Source organism: Hypanus sabinus, chromosome 14 (assembly GCF_030144855.1).
Source record: "Hypanus sabinus isolate sHypSab1 chromosome 14, sHypSab1.hap1, whole genome shotgun sequence".
Lineage (NCBI taxonomy): Eukaryota > Metazoa > Chordata > Chondrichthyes > Myliobatiformes > Dasyatidae > Hypanus > Hypanus sabinus.
The window spans coordinates 76,963,635-76,986,436 of NC_082719.1; the positions used below are offsets into that span (position 1 = coordinate 76,963,635).

Below are 22,802 nucleotides of genomic sequence, written 5' to 3' on the forward strand. Positions count from 1 at the left end.
ATATATATCTCTGGTCTGTTTTAAAACCAGTTTTAAAGTGCACAGAGAGCAAAATCCTGTATTTTTGGGGAACAAGCTGAGAATAAATACTGGGCAACAACAACACCTTCGTCAGGCTGCTGTTTATTGATTAGAGCTCAGTATTCAACACAATCATACTTATCAAGAAGCTTCAAAATCTGGGCCTCTGTACCCTCCCCTGCAACTGAATCTTTGACTTCCTAATCGGGAGAGCACAGTCGATGCAGATTGGAAATAACATCACTTCTTCGTTGACGATCATCACTGGAACAACCACCTTGATATCAGAAAGACCAAGGAATTGACTGTGGATTTTCTGCAATGATTGCAGAAAAGTATGACTTTAATTTTGAAAGGGTACGTAGGTTTAGGGCATACTTGGAGGATGGTTTGAGTGCTTACAAAGAACTGTATGATAGAAAAATGCATGAGGCTAAGCAGTCAAGCATACTATCGTTTTTCAAGCCTTCCACATCAGCCATAGCAGATGACGAACCTTGACCTTTGACATTGAGGCAGGCAGATATAGAAGACGTTAGTGACCTGCCTGCCCTGATGGAAACAAACGACGGAGAGATGACACCCCAGTCTCCTGTACCTCCCACCACCCCAACCTCCAACGACTCAGCCAAACGCACCATCATCAGTGTGCTCGCTGTCTTCCTGATTCTGGTAAGTGAAACTACACTATACATACATTATTTCTACTTTATTTAGGCTGTGTACTTTTATGTGTTATTTAGTATATTTTGGCAGCTTCATAGCTTAAAGATTACTGGAGAGACTGCTTCCACCGAGACTGCTTGCGTTTGATTTTCACAATGCTACAGAATGCTGCAATGATTGCAGAAAAGTATTTCTTCTTTATATAGGCTGTGTATTTATCATATCATTCCTGCTTTTACTATATGTTACTGTTATTTTAGGTTTTATGTGTTATTTGGCATCATTTTGTAGGTTATTTTTTGGGTCTGGGAATACTCACAAATTTTCCCCATATAAATAAATGGTCATTGCTTATTCACTTTACGACGTTCCGGCTTAAGAACTGAGCCATAGGAACGCTCTACCTTCGGATAGCAGGGGAAACCTGTAACAGTATTATTTTGAAGGATCAGTTTTTAAACAAAATCAAGCTTAGACAGAAGCAGTTACTGCGCTTTTGGTAGAGAGCATACTATCCAGTAAAGGGGATGTTTGCTGACCACAGTTGGCATCGGCAATTCTTTGGCAAAAAAGGCAAATCTATTTTCAGTGACTAGCAAATATGGTGACAGGCAATGAACTTTGAGACTGACACAGAAAGGCAGCAAAACCTGATCAAGCAGCTACCTAAGTAACAAATTCTCTGGAAATGAGTGAAAAACAATTAGCTAAACTGCCTACCGCTCAACACCTAATGGTTGCAATATGTAATAAGCCATCACTCACATTTCCTTGACATGCAGTTGAAATAAATTGGTACAAAAGGCTTAGAGGTAGGTATGTGGGTCAAACACAGACAAATTACTAGCTTAGATGGGAATATTAGTTGGCATGGACCAGTTGGGCTGAAGGGCCTATATCGGTGCTGTATGACTATTTCAAAAGAGGTAAATGTGGAAGACAATTGAAAGTTGTGGGGCAAATACAATCTGCTAATCAATATATAAACTGCAAAAGCAACACTAAATTAGTATGAACAAAATATAAAACTATTAACTTCCAAATCCTTTACAAATGATGTTTGAATTTAGAATTACAGATCATCTATGTTAGGATAAGTCCTCAGCCCAGTTTGCAATTATTTCAAATCGTCATTTATCAGTCTGATTTTGTACTGCAGGTACACTCAGTGGAATGTCAAAATCAAGGTGTACGTTTAACATGAGAGAGAGGGACAGTCTGGTTTCAACACAAATCAAAGCTGAGCTAGTCAAATTTCCAGTATACGAGGAAAACAAAAAAAAAGGTTTTTTTTTAGTAAAGTTATTCTTAAATAAAAATGCAACTTGCATAAATATGCAGAGTACAAGACTGTAAACTCTGACATGGACCGTCCCAAGCATGATTGCAAGAGGAGGAGGGTTGGGCATGGGGTTAGCAGCCCCATCCAGTAAAAGCCCAGTGTTACTGAAATGCCAACAGCAGTTCCAGAAACCTCATCCCTGGGATAGGAAGTATACACCAAGAAGCTGGGCTACACCTGAGAAAAACTGAAAGACTATCCCAGGACAAAGGATTTTAGTGAGCTGCTGTTGGCAGCCTACGTCTCAGTAGGGGTAATGGGCTTAAGAATCAGGTAGGCCAGAATGCAAAGGCTACAACATTTCTAAGTACATAGAACAGGTCCTCTGGCCCACAGTGTTGTGCTGTCTTATATAAATCTACATCCATCCGACAGACCATAACCCATATTTTTTTCCTTACATCCATGTGCCTATCCAAGAGTCTCTTGAATGTCTCTACCACCATCCCTGGCAGTGTGTTCATGGCACTTACCACACTGTGTACAGAATCTGCTTCTGACATACCCTTAAAATTTTATCTACTTACTTTAAATGGATGTCCTCTGGTTAGGCACAGGAGTACATTCAGCCAGCGACTCATTCCACCGAGATGCAACACTGAGCGTCAAAGGAAGTCATTCCTGCCTGTGGCCATCAAACTTTACAACTCCTCCCTTAGAATGTCAGACACCCTGAGCCAATAGGCTGGTCCTGGATTTATTTCCACTTAGCATAACTTACATTATTATCTAATTATTTATGGTTGTATATTGCTATATTTCTACACTATTCTTGGTTGGTAAGGCTGTAACGAAACCCAATTTCCCTCGGGATCAATAAAGTATGTCTGTCTGTCAATGCATCACATGCCTTCTTAACCTTCCTATCAGCTTGCATGACAACTTAGAGGAATCTATGAACTTGAACTGTTTCTCTAAACTGGTAAGACTCTTGTCATTATCTTTGAACTTTGCCTTCAAGTTTGATCATCTGAAGTGTATCATTACAGTTTTCTGGATTGAAGTCCATCTGCTGTTTCTCCACCCAGCTCTGCACCCCCTTGTAACCTACAACATTCCATGCTATTCACAACACCACCAACCTTCATATCATCTTTGTATCATCTGTCCCTAATGTATGTAAGCAGATACATTAGGGACATTTAAAAGTCTCTAACATAGGTACATGGATGAAATCAAAATTGAGGGTTATGAACTATCTAGGAGGGAAGGAATAGAATGATTGTGGAATTGGTTTAAAGGAGAGCTCTATAATGTGGGCTAAAGGGTCCATTCTGTGTTGTACTCTTCTACTTCTTCACCTGTTTTTTATTAGAATCACAAAGAGTAGGGATCCCAGGACAGATTCCTGTAGAACACCACTAGTCAGTTACCTCCAAGCAGCATTTGCTCCAACAACTAACCTCTGCCTTTTACGGGCAAGCAAATTCTGAACCAAACAGCCAAGTTTCAATAGGTCCCATGCCTCTGAACTTTCTGGATGAGCTTGCCACAGGAAACCTTGTTAAATGTCTTACTAAAATTCATCAAACACCACATTCACCACTCTACTTTCATCAATTTGCTTTGTCACCTCCTTGAAAAACTTAATCAGGCTGTGAGGCACGGCCCCTCCTCACAAACTACATGGTCTAAATTGTTTCTCTGTCTTATTTTGTGTGTGTGTTGCTCATGATATATACTGGTTTCTGAATTACAATCCAGTACTTACAACAATGCAAGAAGCAGCCATTTAGTTCACTGACTCCAGGCAGGATACCAGTGAAACAAACTTGTAGTTTCAAATTATTCACATAGACTTGAGAGAAGTGTATAAATTATAACATGCATCAATGGAGTGGACAGGCAGCACATTTTTCCCTCCAGAGACGCAGTGGCTAATACCAGAACTGTGCTTTGCGTGGGGAGGAGTGTTTAAGGGAGATGTCAGGGATAGTTTTTAAAAAAAAGAGAATGGCAGGTGCCAGAAACACACTGCTGGGGATGATGGTAAAAGCAGATACATTAGGGACATTTAAAAGACTCTTACATAGGTACATGGATGAAATCAAAATTGAAGGTTATGAACTATGTAGGAGGGAAGGAATAGAATGATTGTGGAATAGTTTAAAGGAGAGCACTATAACGTGGGACAAAGGGTCCCTACTGTATTGTATTGTTCTATGTTTTCTCTTGCCCTATACCCAACACACAAAACACCCTTCTGATTCTTTTGCCACTAAATTACACTAATTGGAAGAAACCATGTAGTCAGTGAACAGAGAAAATGCAAACTTCAAAGAGATAGCATCTGATGTCACAACTGAAGCAACAATGCTGTGCTCACCCAGATGAGGAGTTTCATTGACACCAGGATTTATTTCAGATTCGCTTAGTCACTTCCCAATTGTGTTGCTGGAATTTAAACTCAGTTCAAAGTTTGGGTTGCCAAATCTTTCACACTGTAAAGTACAGAAGGCACAGCAACTTCTGCCTTCATTCCAAGCCCAACTCTTCAGATGGTAAAAATCATTTTTATTTACCATTTCAATAATGTAATATTCTGGAGCTAACAACCCACGTTTCATGCCCTAGTACCTTAAATCCTTATGCTTGCCACCTCTCTCCATCATTTCTGTTTCATCATACCCTCCCCTAATATATAGTAATTAAATTACTGAGAATTAAATTCAGTGGCCTGCACTTTTTTGATATGAATTCAAATCTCAAAGTTCAAAGTAAATTTTATAATCAAAGTACATATATGTCACTGTATACAACCTGGAGATTCATTTTCTTTTGGGCATACTCAATAAATCTATAGAATAATAACCATAACAGAGACAATGAAAGACTGCCCAACTATGGTGTTAAACCAGAGTGCAGAAGACAACAAACTGAGCAAAATACAAAAAGATGAAATAATAATTATTATAAATAAGCAATAGATGTCAAGACCATGATAAAGGAATGGGAGAATTTAAACATGGTCTCTATGGAACTTAATCTTTGGGTTTTGAGAAGGACTGTACAGTGAGGAGAGAAGAAGAGAACAGGATAGAAATTGAGATTTAAGGTAACTACAGGTACAGATCTATTACTAAACAACAGACAATAGGTGCAGGAGTAGGGTATTTGGCCCTTTGAGCCTGCACCGCCATTCAATCTGATCATGGCTGATCATTCACAATCAGTACCCCGTTCCTGCCTAAACCCTTTCCCTAGGAATGATCAAGTCTGACACAAATCAGACAATCTAAGAGGGCTGCACAACAAAGCAGATGATTTGGGAGGAGGATGGATGGTCAATCTGTCACTGATGTTGTACTAGATGCAGAAAGCATGGAGGTGGTGCAGGTCTATTAAAGAACTGGAAGGGAATGTGCAAAGGAAGTTTTAATAGCAGCTGTTCTAGCTACCCAGGAGGAACCCAATTCACTATGGCAGGTTATTCATATTGATCTTTATGTGCTGACGTAAACCATACATGGTGCAAGATTCTTGGGATAATTTTTAATGTTGCAATGAGACGAATCAAGGGATACAGCCCTGTCACAGTAAAAGCTCTACCCCACCACTGTGCACATTTACCAGGGAGAGCAGCATCCATCATCATGGACCACACCATCCAGGCCATGCTCTCTTCTCACTGCTGCCATTGGGGAGGTGGTACAGGTGACTCAGACCCACACCCCCAGGTTCAGCAACAGTTATTACCCTTCAGCCATCAGGCTCCAAAGCCAGAGTGGATAACTTAACGCATCTTAACAATGAATTGATTCCACAACCTATAGAAACACCTTCATTGACTCTACTACTCATGCTCTCAGTTTTATTTATTTATTATTTGACTTTTAAAATTTGCACATTGGTGGTGTCTTTGTGTGTAGTATTTCATCAATTCAATCGTGTTTCTTTGTTCCACTGTGAATGCCTTCAAGAAAATGAATCTCAATAGTATATGGTGACATACACATACTCCAATTATAAATATATCAGAACTTTGGTGGCTCCAAAGGAAATTGCTAGCACTTAGCTGCCCAAGTCAGTCAATCTCAGTATCATATAGACACTCTACAAGTCAAGGATGTGCTGATTTTAGATTATTGACACATTAAATAATTAATATATCTATTCAGAGAGAGAGTGTTTTCTGGTATCACTTGCCAGACCTTGCACTAGAATGGCAATCTATTTGCTTTGCATGAGAATGAGGATTCCCTGCCCTGTAGATTAGATGGGGAAACAGGCACAGTTTTAAAAAAATCTTATTTTAATGCAGTTAATTGGTTTTATATTCATTTAAATTTACAATAAAATTTAAGCAATTTTAATAAATTTTAAATTTCTCCAGTATAGGGAAACCATTAGAGCTTTCACAAACTTTGGAGAAATTTAGTCAAGCTTCCCGTTAGCCTTTCAGAGTGTCTGAGGGCAGTGTCTCAGAAATCAGCTGCCTGACACATCATCAGGCTTTACTTTGCAAAACCACCCAGTGCAGGAAGAGCAAGTTGGCTCATTCAACTCTACACCAATGGCTACACTAGATACCTCCTGTACCTAGTGAAGTATGCTCATGACCTTCTGCTGCTGTAGCCCATCCACTTCAAGTTTCGACGTGTTATGCAGAGATGCTCTTCTACACGCCACTGTTATTGAACTACTGTTACCGTCCTGTCAGCCATTCTGGCCATTCCCCTCTGACCTCTCTCAATCGCAAGGTGCTTTTGCCCACAAAACTACAGCTCACTGCATGGTTTTGTTTTTTTGCACCATTCTCTGTAAACTCATAATAAGAACATAAGAATATAAGAAATAAGAGCAGGACTAGGTATCTGGCCCATTGAGCTCCACCATTCAATAAGATCATGGCTGATCTGGCTTTGGATTCATCTCCATCTACTTACCTTTTCCCCATAACTCTTAATCCCCTTATTATGCAAAAATCTATCCAACCTTGTAAATAGATTTACTGGGGTAGCCTCCACCGTTTCATTTGACAGAGAATTCCACAGATTCACCACTCTCTGGGAAAAGCAGTTCCTCCTCATTTCCATCCTAAATTTACTCCCCAGAGTCCTGTGGCTATGTTATCTAGTTCTATTCTCACCCACCAGTGTAAACAACTTTCCTGCCTTGATCTCATCTATCCCTTTCATAATTTTGTGTGTTTCTATAAGATCTCCTCTCATTGTTCTTAATTCTAGCGAGTACAGTCCTAGGCAACTCGATCTCTCCTCATAGTCTAACCCCCTCATCTCTGGAATCAACATGGTGAACCTCCTCTGCACCGCCTCCAAAGCCAGTATATCCTTCCACAAGTAAGGAGATCAGAACTGCATGCAGTACTGCAGATGCGGTCTCACCAGTACCCTGTACAGTTGCAGCATAACCTCCCTGCTCTTAAATTCAATTCTTCTGGCAATGAAGGCCAACATTTCATTTGCCTTCTTGATAGCCTGCTGTACCTGCAAACCAACCAACCCCTACCATTAATCAAGGAGTCCATGGACCCCAGGTTGGGATCCCACTCTAGAGACTTGTGCATGAAGGTCCTAGGAAATACTCAAAACACCCCGTATGGCACCAACAATCACTCCAGTCAATGTCACTTTGATCACATTTCTTCCCTATTCTGGATGTTTGGTCACTGAGTATATATATATATATATCCTGTGGGGGTATTCCTTATTCTGATTGCTGAAAGTCACTTCTATTGGGATTGGTTAGTTTAGAAACTGCAGCTGCTTTTTCTATTGGATAGATGCCTGGTGTCTAGTTTCAAATATCCTGGGTATATAAAATAGCGCTTGGAAGGGGCTTGCTCTCTACTTCCTTTGTTTAAGGCAAGGATGCACATGATGATTGAGAAGGTATGTGTGTGTGTATGTATTTAATAATGCATGCATGCAGGTAGCTGGGTTTATCCCATTAACCAGTTTTAAAGAAAGAGCATTTGCAAAAGGAAACCAACATAAATTTCCTGATCAATACATACACAAAAAGCTGGAGGAACTCAGCACGTCAGGATGGATGAAGGGTTTCAGCCTGAAACATCAATTGTTCATACATTTCCATAGATGCTGCCTGAGATTCAATTCCTCTAGCAATGAAGGCCAACATTTCATTTGCCTTCTTGATAGCCTGCTGCAACTGCAAACTAACCTTTAGTGATTCATGCACAAGCACTCCCAAGTCCCTCTGCACAGCAAGATTCCAAGATGGCGGCGCGACACAGCTTGCAGCGGCCACTCCAGAGCTGATTATCTGTTATTTGTGAAGTAGGGTGCTGTGTGCAATCGTAATCCAATGAAAAACAAATGTGGGAGTATGGAGGAACATCTCAAAATCTCAGGAAGACCTTCTTCATTGCTGCTGCTGCTGTGAAGTCCGGGTCTCTGCTGGGAAGAACAGGCTCCCAGTCCTCAGGGTCGCGTTGCTGATGGCTGTTGGCGGGGGCGTCTGAATACGCTCGGCAGAGGATGGTGCTCAGAGAAGCTGTGCCGGAGGGGATGATTGGAGGCTCGGAGGTTCGACGGACTCTGCGACGGTCCGCTGCAATCAGGTCGCTTTCACTGTGTGCCGTTTCTGCGAGGCTGGGTTCGACGGAGCTTTCGCTGTGTGCTGCGTCTGTGAGGCTGGGTTGGGCGGCGCCGTGGAGTTCCATAGCGGGGGTACTCCTTTCTGCCGGCAGCGTGAGAGGACGAGTCTGTTGGGACCCTGGGGACTTCTGAAAACTATGTGGTGGTTTCTTTCAAACTAATAGTCTTTTGACATCTTTGGACTATTTTTATTGTGCCCATGGTCTGTTTTCTTATCAATTATGTTATTGTTTGCACTGTTGTAACTATATGTTGTAATTATATGGTTTTGTGCAGGTCCTGTAGCTTCAGGTTTTGGTCTTGTTTGTCTGGTGGGATTGGAGCTCCTTTCTGGGGAATGCGCTAGACGGTAGCGCGATATTAATATGCAGCAGCCTCTCCGGACTCTGGATTGGGGATTGCCAAACATTATGTAGATTTTCTGGGTAGTCTGTTTTTTCATGCGTCTTTGTGATAACATTCTGGAGGAACGTTGTCTCGTTTTTTAACTGCATTGCATTTGTGGTTTCTAAATGACAATAAACTGAATCTGAATCTGAGCTGCTGAGTTTCTCCAGTTATTTTGTGCGTGTTACTCTGGATTTCCAGCACCTACAGAATCACATATGTTTATAAATCTCCCAGTCATGGCTAATTTCCAATGACCTGTGTTAAAGTTCTTGCAATGTGCCCAATTCAAATAGATTGTTTCTCCACATTAAACAATGTTTCATGCCCAAATTTATTTTTATACCAATATTCCTGTTCTGTTTATTGTATCTTTCAAGACATCCTACCACCAATTTCAAAATATAAGGTGTTTTTTCAGTCTGCCAGGGAGATTTGCTATACAATACCAACTATAGTTGACGCGTGGCCAAGTGGTTAAGGTGTTCGTCTAGTTACCTAAAGGTCACTAGTTCGAGCCTTGGCTGAGGCTGCGTGTGTGTCTTTGAGCAAGGCACTTAACCACACATTGCTCTGCGACGACACCGGTGCCAAACTGTATGGGTCCTAAAGCCCTTCCCTTGGGCAACATTGGTGGCATGGAGAGGGGTCTTCCATCAAAAAAACTTTGCCCAGGCTTATGCCCTGGAAACTTTCCAAGGTGCAAATCCATGGTCTATCGAGACTAACGGAGGCCTACATACTACTAATTATACTCCAATTTCCAAAAGTCTGTTTCCAATTTCCGTTGTAAACTTCTGTTGGTGCTGGATTAATACTTCAGTAATGGTTGTTGCCACATCTTTTGGAAAAAAAAATGTTCTTTCACTGATATTGAGCTGAGAAAGTTCTTGATTCAATATGTTTTATTCTCATGTATACTACCCTGTCTAAACTTTCCCCTGAAGTAATTTTTTAAAATGTCATGTTTACACCATCTACTGTATTTATTTAAGCGATAAATGCACCTGACATAACACCAATTTATTTTATGTTGGATAAATGAAATTACACATACTCCAAAATTTTTGAGGAGCAAATGATCACATATAGCATAAACTACATAGAATTGTGAAATTCATGAACCTAGAATTTCACTACTATTTGCAAAGGTACTTTAAGTTACTTCGGTGCAGTTGACTTGTAAATTATTTAAGGACATTTTGCACAGGGTACCTCTCTAGTTCCCAGAGAGTTCCCTTATGCACAGAAATTAATTTTTATAGGCATGTGGAAGCCTATCCACTTGTATTTCACATTTGTCTTTTTAAAAAAACTAACTGGAATACACAGCACACAAAAAGAGGCATTATATTAATTTGAAGCTAATCTTCTGTAGTGATATCAGGTAACAAAAAAAAAACCAAATAAATTAGTCCCAAGGAAATAATAGAAACTTATTTTACCTACCTCTCTAAGAGTGATCTTGGCTACATAAACTACATTGGATCCATCCCTCTTGAAACGAAGATGAGGTTTATCTTTCAGAATAAAGACTATATCAGCTGGGATGTTGGTTGGTGTTTCATCACCTTCCCTTGGAAATGTGATCTTTGTGCCCTCTTTCCAACCTCTTTTAATAACAACATTCAGAATCTTGTCTTCAGTCCTTGTGGTTCGGCCATCTGGGTTCAATCGTCTACGTGTGATCTTCATTCTTTTGGTACAACCATGATAGATTTCTTCAAGGGATACTCTAAGTTCATGAATTACTGGAGGATCCTGCACCTTCCTTCGAGTATGGAGAGAGTCTGGATGCCGTCGATTAAATCCATTCATTCCATTAAAACCAAAATGATTAAATTCATTGAAGGGATCATGATCATCATCATCATCAATGTCCATGTCTTCATGTCCAAAGCCATTAGCCATTCTACTGGAGCGTCCTTGAGTACCAAAGAAAATATCAAAGGGACTTGACCCACCAAAGAAGGATGCAAAGGTAGCATGTGGATCACCATGAAAAGTGTAATGGAACGTGTTTCCAGGGCCACCAGTGGAGGCTCCTCCAGCCTTCAGACCTATAAATAAAAAAAAGATGAATTTATTCATATGACGTGATGATATTTCACATTAAACTTTACAAGATGGAATATGGAAGCAGAGATTAACCATTTGTAATTTTACCAATATCATGACAATCTAATTAAATGCATATTTCTACGATATCATCCAAACTAAGAAAATGCTCAATGGATAAGATTCGAGGATATCTATCATAGGTAAAACATTTAAAGAGGATGGATTAAAGAAGTTCCTCTCAACAAGGGAAATTTGCTAATGTAAAATTCTAATGTTATATTTTAGTTGCATCATATTTGAAAACCGCAATTGAACAGAATGCATGACTATTCAAATTCTTTTACTTAAAATTGAAGGACTTATTTCTCAATTATGACTTTTCTAGTGTAATAATTCATGCTCTTAATCAAGGTTACATCAGACTATACAGGTGTCCCCCGTTTCTCCAACGTTCACTTTACGACAACTCGCTGTTATGAAAGACCTACATTAGCACCTGTTTTCGCTAACCAAAGAGGATTTTCGCTTTTATGGAAAAAAGACGCCCGCTTTATACGTGTGTTTACCCTGAGAAAGACTACAATGACCGTGAAACCTTGTGTGGACAGTTGTTTGCGCATGCGTGTACGTACGTATGTATGCATGTACATGCCGATTTTTTTCTCCAAATCGACTTTGGCTTGTTGTCTTCCCGATTTTGATAAGTGAAACTACACCGTACATACAATATTTCTACTTTATATAGGGTGTATATTTATCATATCATTCCTGCTTTTACTATACATTAGTGTTATTTTAGGTTTTCTGTGTTATTTGGTATGATTTGGTAGGTTATTTTTTGGGTCTGAGAATGCTCAAAAATTTTTCCCATATAAATTAATGGCAATTGCTTCTTCACTTCATGACATTTCAGTTTACAAATGGTTTCATAGGAACGCTCTACCTTCGGATTGCGGGGGAAACCTGTATACACCAGAAATTTTGTCAAAGTACACAAAAGCTTCATAGCATTTTATAAAATTCAGATGTGATAGTAAGCAGCCTCAATAGTTTAAGTGCTGTGTCACTAAAGTCCAAGCCATCATCTTGTGTTTATGATTGCCACAAAATAACAGCTCACCGTAAAAGATCTAGTTTTACCTTTTCCAATACTGGCCTACTTGCTAAAACTGCTTCAAATCGTTTAACATTGATGCTGGTCTGGTTATTCAATAGCCATGTCCACTATGTATTAGATAGTTTGGAAAGAGCACATTGCATTCCTTATTTATATGTGCATACGCGCCTTATGCAAATCACTTTGCATTTCACAAGTTTGCTAGTTTAATGTTCTTCTTGCCAAAAAGAACATTTCATATTTCCCACTATATTCCTTTTTTCCCCACTTCTTAAATCTTCTATATTTCTTTGTCGCCTCCTTGTGCCTTTTCTATAACTGAAGTATTACAAGATGAGGGGTGTGTGAAAAGATTGTATTATTATTATGACTGAAACAAAATTAAAAAGGTGGAATAGAAGCTTACATTAAAAGGCAAATGACTATTACAACAAATACTGTATTGCTTTCTTGATGAAAGAAAGGAGGTCATTGTTATGTATCAATTAAGAATTGTAAAGTATACCAGTTTTAATGAAATATATTCTACTCAGTTCAATTTCTTGAATCAATTATTGCCCACTTTAACATACTGCATCCAAAATGCACCACTATTACAGTGACGTTTTCCACAGATTTCTCACAGTTAGCTTTTCATGTAGTTCATTGGAGAAAACTGGTACCAGGTATCAGTCCTGAAGTTTAGTGAATGAAAAAAAAACCAATGGGTCCACTATCGCTGCAGGAATGTCCTTTAAAACCTCAGCATGCAGCCCATCAGGTTCTGGTGACTTGTCTGTGTTAAGCCCCAAGCTGCTCCAATACTTTATCAATAGTAATTAGGATATTAGCAATGTCTCATGACTCATACAAAAAAACCCTCACTTTATATTTCTCCAATTCCACCACCTTACAACTACTTTGTGAAATCACATTACTTATACAAGTCACCCTAATTAGATTCTATTCCAAATACTCTCAAGTGAAAAGAGAAGATTCAAGATATCCTCAAAACCTCCTTAAATTTAAAAAAAAAACAACTGTTTGGAACCTTGGGGTCACAACTTTTTGGAAAGTCCTACGGAAGAGCCCAGAAGTTTCCATTTCCATTCAAAGCCAGTGCCATATTCTGGGACTTTTACATGGATGAATAGCAATTTCTCGTTGAATGCAAGGCTATTCAGTGGATACAAAAATTTCTTTTTTGTACAGACATAAATATCAAACAGAACCACAAGGTCATCTATGGAAATGCAATGGCTATCGTATGTTAAAAGACATGGACAGAGTGGATGTGGCAAAGTTGTTTCCCGTGGTGGGGGAGTCTAGTATTAGAGGGCATGACTTAAGGATTGAAGGGCGCCCATTCAGAACAGAGATGCAAAGGAATTTTTTTAGCCAGAGCATGGTGAATCTGTGGAATTTGTTGCCACGGGTGGCAGTGGAGGCCAAGTCATTGGGTGTTTTTAAGGCACAGATTGATAGGTATCTGAGTAGCCAGAGCATCAAAGGTTATGGTGAGAAGGCAGGGGAATGGGACTAAATGGGAGAACGGATCAGCTCATAATAAAATGGCAGAGCAGACCTGATGGGCTGAATGGCCGACTTCTGCTCTTTTGTCTTATGGTCTTATGGAAAACAACAACCAATCAATGAAAACTCTGGCAAATTTCCTTTTTCTGCTTCGTGAAGTTGTTCTCAATGGTGGGAAGGGCTGAGCCCATGACAGAGTTGGCTGAGCCATAGCACAATTGCACTTCACTACCAAAAGCCTTCCCACTGGACTTAAAACAAAATTTTCAGTTTGCAACAACTACACTCTAAAAGTGGGGCCAACCAAACCTCAGTGGTTGTTATGATATGAACATACTGAAAGACTGAATTCCAAACATCAACTCATCCACCAAAGCATACAGGAGAACCTTAACAGTCAACACGCACTAAACCAAAGTCTTCAGCTAACTTGCCCTGCTACCTGAACTGCCACCTGGCAATAAATGCATGACAATAAAAATTTTATATAATAGGAATCAGCTTTCAGTCAAGGCAGATGGATAGTTAAATTCACTAAAGCGTTCAATATACCACACTAACATTTAATCAATTGAGGAAAATAGTATTTGAAGATTAAGACTTCAAATACTCATAATACACTGTGCAGTAGTGAACTCTGCCCTTGTAGATGCTTTTGAGACTCGGATTACAGGCAGTCCCCGAGTTACGAACGAGTTCCGTTCCTGAGTCGTCTTTAAGTCGGATTTGTACCTAAGTCATAACAAGTACATCCGGTATTATTTAGCGTCAATTAGTCAAACGTTTGTCTTAGTATACAGTATATATTTTACCTTTCTATGCATATAAAACACTTAAGAAATGTATGTATTCCAATAATTAAACCGCTGTGTTGCTTAGTAATAATTGTAGCTTTCATCGGGGCAGGGCCTTTCACATGCTCCATTATTCTCACTTTATCCTATATCCTTTAAAATTGTTCCGATCTTTGACTGACTGTAGCCTAACACTTTTCCAATGACCGTTGACATTTCACCTCTTTCCAAACGCTTTATTATTTCCACTTTATTTTCAATCGTGATCGCTTCCCGTCAGCGGAACAGAAACAGTGCAGGCAGTGGGTCCTGAGCTTTGCTGGGTCCTAAGGACCACTGCACCAAATTCCCCAGGTTGTAAAGTCCACCGCACTGAGACAGGTTAAATGGGACAAGTAGGGGTGGTGCTGGGTTTGGGTATTTGATCCTCCTCAATATTCTGCATGGGAATTTAAACTGGAGGTGGCTTTTTTTTTACGAGGTTGAGTTGCGAGCTTGACATCAACCCAGCACGTTCTGGAGTGGTCTGTCACGAGATCGAACTCGGGAACCTCCGTTCTCAAGCCTGGCGCTGCACCACCAGCCGACTGGAAAATGGGGGGGGGGCGGCGGGGTCAGGGTGAATCTTGCTAAGAAACATTTAAACCAAATACAAAGTTACACACTCAACACAGTGTCAAACGGCAACGGTAAACGGTAAAATGGCAGAAGGAATCGCGATCCTACTTAAAATGGTGGATGGCGTTATCCTTCCTCGGTTCCTAAGTACGAGTTGTTCGTAAGTCAGACGTTCGTAACTCAGGGACTACTTGTACATACATTAGGCTTCCTAAAGTACTGCAAAAAATACAGACAACATTGTCTTTGCAAGTTTGTCCAAATTCTTTGGAAGGATAAATAAACCACCTTCACCATTCTCTCCCAGGCAAGTATTCCTAGCAATATACCATGTTGACCATGTTGGGCTGACAAAATCACTTGCATACCGAACACCAGATTACCAAAACAGGCACACTTTTCTGAGTTATACGAGGAGATTACCAGGTAGACAGATAAAAGTGTAACATTATAACTAACACCCAAGAACATCTAGGGAATGACCACTAAAATGAAAAATATACATTCAGTGTGACATTGAGACCCTTAAGATCAGAGGCATACAGAAACCCTGTGCAAATGGTGGAAAGGGAGCACTGCCTTACAAACTATCCATCTCACTGCTGTATAGTAAAACTTGGCCAATCTGGACTATGATGATGGCAGGGTATTGAATCTTATTCTTGTTATGCTTTTATATAAATATACTTTACATTGCCAAAATTGTTGAAACATGCAAGCGCTTTGGCCTTTATTTGGGATACTTGGTGGCTCTCACCCCTTCTCTAGCCATACAGACAGACCGTACTCCCAGTCATGCGTGTTCATCCTTGAGTGTTCAGATCCATAAATAGTATACCCTTGCTAATGAGGACTTAATACCTTAATGGATAAGTCAAATGACAAATGATCATCATTTCTGAAATGTCCAAAAATCCTATTTGAGTTCAAAAACAGAAAACGGAAACTCTCAGCAGGCTAGGCAGGAACTTGGACCAAAATTATTAACTGTTTCTAGCATTTCTGTTTTTGTTTCAAATTTCTGGCATTTGGAATTTTTTCCTTAAATTGTCATCACATTCTGATTTCTTGGGTACAATCCAAACATTACATAAACTAAAATGGAAAACTGCAAACATTGCCAGATATAGAAGTGGAAAGAAAGCCTCCTTGGGAACAGGAGATTGTCCAAAGATATGTTCAGTCTTCCCCTGGAAGGGCTCCAATATATCACAACTAAAACTCAGAATGTAAAGAAAATTGTGCTGTATCCATTCTTCTTCACAGTTACTCTAAACTTTAAACTTCACAGAGTTTAAAGTTACTCTAATAATTTCAAAAACGAATGCAATTTTCAAACCAAACCATTTTCAGTAAATGATTTATTTCCTTTATTACTAATATATTTTTCCTACCTAGTGAATCAGGCATTTGTAAATGTTAAACACATGAGATTCTGCAGATGCTGGTAATCCAGAGCAACATATACAAAATACTGGAGGAACTCAGCAGGTCAGGCAGCATTTACAGAATTAATAAACAGTCAATGTTTCAGGCCGAGACCCTTCTTCAGGACGTTTTGTAAATGTTACAATTTATTAACAAAAAGGAAAAATTCCAGATAGCTCAAATTTCTAAGATATTTAAGTTTTTTTTCATCACCTGTCTTTTTTACAATATTGAAACCTAGCATTTGCAATTTAATATTGTTCAGCAGTTTCCTATATAACAGCTGAACATACTTCATTTTAATCTTGGGCTTAATTAATTCCATGCCAGATAATGTTCTTTTAATGCTAACAGTAGAAAAGATCATTTTTAAAGTGATTAGTGAACTAAGGGCTCCATGGAACTGGCACATAACAGGAGTTGAAGCATGGAGCAGATAAGCTAATGACAGGCTTTAGGCAACTTGGTGACATACTCCTGCTCCTATTCCTGTGTTCAATAACGCATCACCTGCAGAATACCCCATGTGGAAATATTCAATAATAATTAAAATGTGGTCTTTGCAAAATCTATTCCACTGCAGGATAAGCATCCTGAGCACTGCGACCTTAATTCATGTGCCCAATTCCAGACTTAAACACTCCATCTCAGAAAATGGAGAAAGGATATTCTCACCACCTCCCTGAGAACATGTAACATCTCCCCCGCCCCCCCAATCTGATGGAATCCGTGATCCAAGACACTTCAAAATGGATGGTATTGACATGCTGGAATCCATTTGTTAGGAGCATACAGAAGCTTTGTTCAAATAGTAGACAGCACACACCAGCTCACATATCACCCATCTGCCTGTCCCATCAAGGGGGAAGGCAGGTGAGTGATCCTGCTCCATTTCTGTTCCATCAGGTCCTTTGCTGGCTTTACCATCCATTTCAGAACTATCAAGGTAGAGTGAAAACCAAATTATTAACTGCCATTCGAACACAGAATGTTAAAATTTTCCTCAAATTTTCATTAGGAAGAGTCATCAATGTCACTCCCAAAAGGGCTTCAATGATTCCCACCCCAAAGAAAAATGCAAAGGATCATAACAGACTTCAGTTGATTGTAGGCTCAGCCAGCTCCATCATAGGTACTAACCTTCCCATCATTGAGAAGATCTCCAAGAGACAGTAACTCAAGAAAACAGCATCTATCATTAAGGACTGTCTTCTCAGTAATGCCGTCAGCGAGGACGTACGGGAGCTAAAGACCCACATGCACTGATTCAAGAACAGTTTCTTTCCTGTTGTCATCAGATTTTTTAATGATCCATGAGCACGATCTCATTTTTCCTTTATTTGCACTATTTATTTTGGAAATCATAGTAACTTTTGTGTTTTTGCACTGTACTGCTGCTGCCAAACAACTCATTTCATGTCATAGAAGACAGTGATAACAAACCTGATTCTGAAAAGGAAGGTCAGCCCTAGACCAAGATTCATTCGTTGCTTGGGAGCATGTTTAAGGAAAAACAGAACTACCATTATTCAGAATGAAGAAACAACACGCTTACATTCACTGCTGAGCACATTTACAAAGAATGCTGTTACATGAAAGTAGCATCCATCTCCAAGGGACCCCACCATCCAGGCCATGCTCTTTTATTCCCACTGCCATCAGGAAGGAGGTATAGGAGTCTTAGGTCCCACACAACCAGTTCAGAAACAGTTACAACTCTTGAACCACAGAGGATAAGTTCACTCACCTCAACACTGAAATAATTCCATGACATATGGACTTACTATGTTTCTATCGTGTTCTTGATAGAAACATAGAAAACATACAGCACAATACAAGCCCTTTGGCCCACAAAGCTGCGCCGAACATGTCCCTACCTTAGAACTACCTAGGCTTTAACCATAGTCCGCTATTTTTCTAAGCTCCATGTACCCATCCGGGAGTCTCTTAAAAGACCCTATCGTTTCTGACTACACTACCATCGCCAGCAGCCCATTCCACGCACTCACCACTCTCTGAGTAAAATACTTACCCCGACATCTCCTCTGTACCTACTTCCAAGCACCTTAAAACTATGCCCACTTGTGCTAGCCATGTCAGCCCTGGGAAAAAGCCTCTGACTATCCACACGATCAATGCCTCTCATTATCTTGTACACATTAGATCACCACCCATCCTCCGTCGCTCCAAGGAGAAAAGACTGAGTTCACTCAACCTTTTCTCATAAGGCATGCTCCCCAATCCAAGCAACATCCTTGCAAATCTCCTCTGTACCCTTTCTATCGTTTACATGTCCTTCCTATAGTGAGGTGACCAGAATTGAGCACAGTACGCCAAGTGGGGTCTGACCAAGATCCTATATAGCTGCAACATTACCTCTCAGCTCTTAAACTCAATCCCACGATTGTTGAAGGCCAATGCACCGTATGCCTTCTTAACCACAGAGTCAACCTGCGTAGCAGCTTTGAGTGTCTGATGCACTCCGACCCCAAGATCCCTTTGATCCTCCACACTGCCAAGAATCTTGCCATTAATGCTTTATTCTGCAATCATATTTAACCTACCAAAATGAACCACCTCACACTTATCTGAGTTGAACTCCATCTGTCACTCCTCAGCCCAGTTTTGCATCCTATCAATGTTCTGCTGTAACCTCTGACAGCCCTCCACATTATCCACAACACCCCCCCCCCAACCTTTGTGTCACCAGCAAATTTACTAACCCATCCTTCCACTTCCTCATCCAAGTCATTTATAAAAATCACAAAGAGTAGGGGTCCCAGAACAGATCCCTGAGGCACACCACTGGTTACCGGCCTCCATGCAGAATATGGTGCATCCACAATCACTCTTTGCCTTCTGTGGGCAAGCCAGTTTTAGATCCACAAAGCAATGTTCCCTTGAATCCCATGCCTCCTTACTTTCTCAATAAGCCTTCATCAATGTGTTTAGTCCTATCCTCAAAAAATTCAATCAGGCTTGACAAGCCTTTGACAAAGCTATGCTGACTATTCCTAATCATATTATACCACACCAAATGTTCATAAATCCTGCCTCTCAGGATCTTCTCCATCAACTTATCAACCACTGAGATAAGACTCACTGGCCTATAATTTCTTGGGTCATCCCTACTCCCTTTGTTGAATAAGGGACACAATCCGCAACCCTCCAATCCTCAGGAACCTCTCCCATCCTCACTGATGATGCAAAGATCATTGTCAGTGGCTCAGCAATCTCCTCCCTCGCTTCCCACAGTAGTCTGGGTTACATCCTATCTGGTCCCGGTGACTTATCCAACTTGATGCTTTCCAAAAGCTCCAGCACATCCTCTTTCTTAATATCTATATGCTCAAGCTTTTTAGTCCACTACAAGTCATCCCTACAATCGCCAAGATCCTTTTCCGCAGTGAATACTGAAGCAAAGTATTCATTAAGTACCTCCGCTATTTCCCCCGGTTCCATACATGTTACACCTGATTGGTCCTATTCTCTCCCATCTTATCCTCTTGCTCTTCACATACTTGTAGAATGCCTTGGGGTTTTCCTTAATCCTGTCTGCCAAGGCCTTCTCACGGCCCCTTCTGGCTCTCCTAATTTCCTTAAACTCCTTCCTGCTAGCCTTATAATCTTCTAGATTCCTATCATTACCAATTTTTTTTTAACCTTTCATAAGCTCTTGTTTTCTTCTTGACTAGATTTACTACAGTCTTTGTACACCACAGTTCCTGTACCTTACCATCCTTTCCCTGTCTCATTGGAACATACCTTTGCAGAACCCCATGCAAATATTCTCTGAACATTTGCCGCATTTCTATGAGAACATCTGTTTACAATTTATGCTTCCATGTTCCTGTCCGATAGCCTCATATTTCCCCTTACTCCAATTAAATGCTTTTCTAACTTGTCTGTTCCTATCCCTCTCCAATGCTATGGTAAAGGAAATAGAATTGAGATCACTTTCTCCAAAATGCTATCCCACTGAGAGACCTGACACCGGATCAGGTTAATTTCCCAATAGCAAGTCAAGTACAGCCTCTCCTCATGTTGGCTTATCTACATACTGTGTCAAGAAACCTTCCTGAACACACCTAACAAACTCTACCCCATCTGAACCCCTCATTCTAGAGAGATGCCAAAAATATTTGGGAAATTAGATCTCCCACCACAACAGCCCTGTTATTATTAGTCCTTTCCAGAATCTGTCTCTCTATCTGCTTCTCAATGTCCCTGTTACTATTGGGTGGTCTATAAAAAACACCCCTTCCTATTCCTAACTTCCATCCACAGAGACTCTGTAGACAATCCCTCCATGACTTCCTCCTTTTCTGCAGCCGTGACACTATCTCTGATCAACATTGCCACACCCCCACCTTTTTTGCCTCCCTCCCTGTCCTTTTTGAAACATCTAAAGCCTGGCACTTGAAGTAGTCATTCCTGCCCCTGCACCATCCAAGTCTCTGTAATGGCCACGACATCATAGCTCCAAGTGCTGATCCACGCTCTAAGCTCAGCCCCTTTATTCATGATACTGCTCGCATTAAAATAGACACATCTCAAACCGATGGACTGAGCGCGTCCCTTCTCTATCACCTGCCTCTCCTCCCTATTGCACTGTCTCCAAGCTTTCTCTATTTGTGAGCCAACCTCCCTTTCCTCAGTCACTTCAGTTTGGTTCCCACCACCCCCCTCCCAGCAATTTTAGTTTAAACTCTCCCCAATAGCCTTAGCAAACCTCCGTGCCAGGATACTGGTCTCCCTTGGATTCAAGTGCAACCCGTTCTTTTTGTACAGGTCACACCTAGCAAGAAGAGGTCCCAATGATCCAGAAATATGAAACCCTGCCCCATGCTCCAATCCCTCAGCCACGCAATTATCCTCCACCTCATTCTATTCCTATATTCACTGACACGTGGCACAGGCAGTAATCCTGAGATTACTACCTATGAGGTCCTGCTTCTCAACCTCTTTCCTAACACCCTGTAGTCTGCTTTCAGGACCTCCTCCCTTTTCCTACCAATGTTGTTGGTACCAATATGTACCACAACCTCTGGCTGTTCTCCTTCCCACTTCAAGATATCATGGACGTGATCAGAAATATCGCGGACCCTGGCACCTGGGAGGCAAACTACCATTTACGTTTCTTTCCTGCATCCACAAAATCGCCTATCTGACCCCTGAACTATAGAATCCCCTATCACTGCTGCCATCGTCTTCTTTTCCCTACTACCCTTCTGAGCCATAGGTCCAGACTCTGTGCAGCGGCACAGCCACTGTTGCTTCCCCCAGGTAGGCCGTTCCCCTCCCCCCCCCAACAGTACTCAAATGGGAGTACTTATTGTTAAGGGGGACAGCCACTGGGATATTCTCTAGTACCTGCTTCTTGCCCTTCCATCTCCTGACTGTTACCCACTTCTCTTTCTCCTGTGATCCCAGAACTATCTGCCTATAGCTTCTCTCTATTACCTCCTCACTCACCCTGAGTAGACAAAGGTCACTGAGCTGCAGCTCAACACACCTGGTGCAGATGTGGTCGTCTGGGAGGCCGGGAATTTCTAGGACCTCCCACATCTGACACCGAGCACAGAAAACCGGCCTGACACACATACTATCTGTCTTTACTTTAAACAGATAACCGATCTGGCCTTGACCCTTTATCGTCAAAGCCCCATTGAGCCAAAGCCTTCATACAGTGTCTCCCTCTACACCGTTACCTGGTCCTCCGACACCCACTCTGTAAATCTGTTTTCCTTTTAAACTCTTCCCACTGTTCTCACTGGCTGACATCCAGACACTTATGCAGTCGTGCCCCATTTAAACTGTTGAAGAAATAACTGTCACCTTTTCAACTCTGTTGACTTTTAAACTCATTTATTTTTTTTGTATTCACAGCTTGTCATTTGCACATTAGTTGTCCATTTTAGTTTTAGTTAGGTTTTTCATTGATTCTATTGTGTTTCTTTGTATCTACTATGAATGCCCAAAAGAAAGTGAATCTCAGGGCACTATATTCAAGTTTGTATAATGTCATTTTCTATACACAAAAGTAAAGGAGAACGAAAAAGGGTCTCAGCCTGAAAAGCTGACTGTTTATTTGTTTCTGTAGACTTCACTAATTCCACTGCCTTAAGAAAATGGTAACCTGCCACAATGACCATCGTCCAGTAACACTTACATCCAAAGTGATGAAGTGTTTTGAGTGGTTGGTGATGAAACAAATCAACTCCTAACAGAAAAGTGACTTAGATTTGCTCCAATTTGCCAAATAAAGCAAAGGG

General features: G+C 40.7%; 1 protein-coding gene across 1 annotated transcript in view; it reads right to left on the reverse strand.

The window, feature by feature from the left end:
• dnajb5 (DnaJ heat shock protein family (Hsp40) member B5) overlaps positions 1-22,802 on the reverse strand; it is a 41,718-nt gene that overhangs the window by 13,143 nt on the left and 5,773 nt on the right. The window contains exon 3 of the mRNA XM_059989477.1: positions 10,447-11,057. Within this exon, the coding sequence (XP_059845460.1) occupies positions 10,447-11,057 (611 nt within the window). The remainder of the gene's footprint in view (positions 1-10,446; positions 11,058-22,802) is intronic.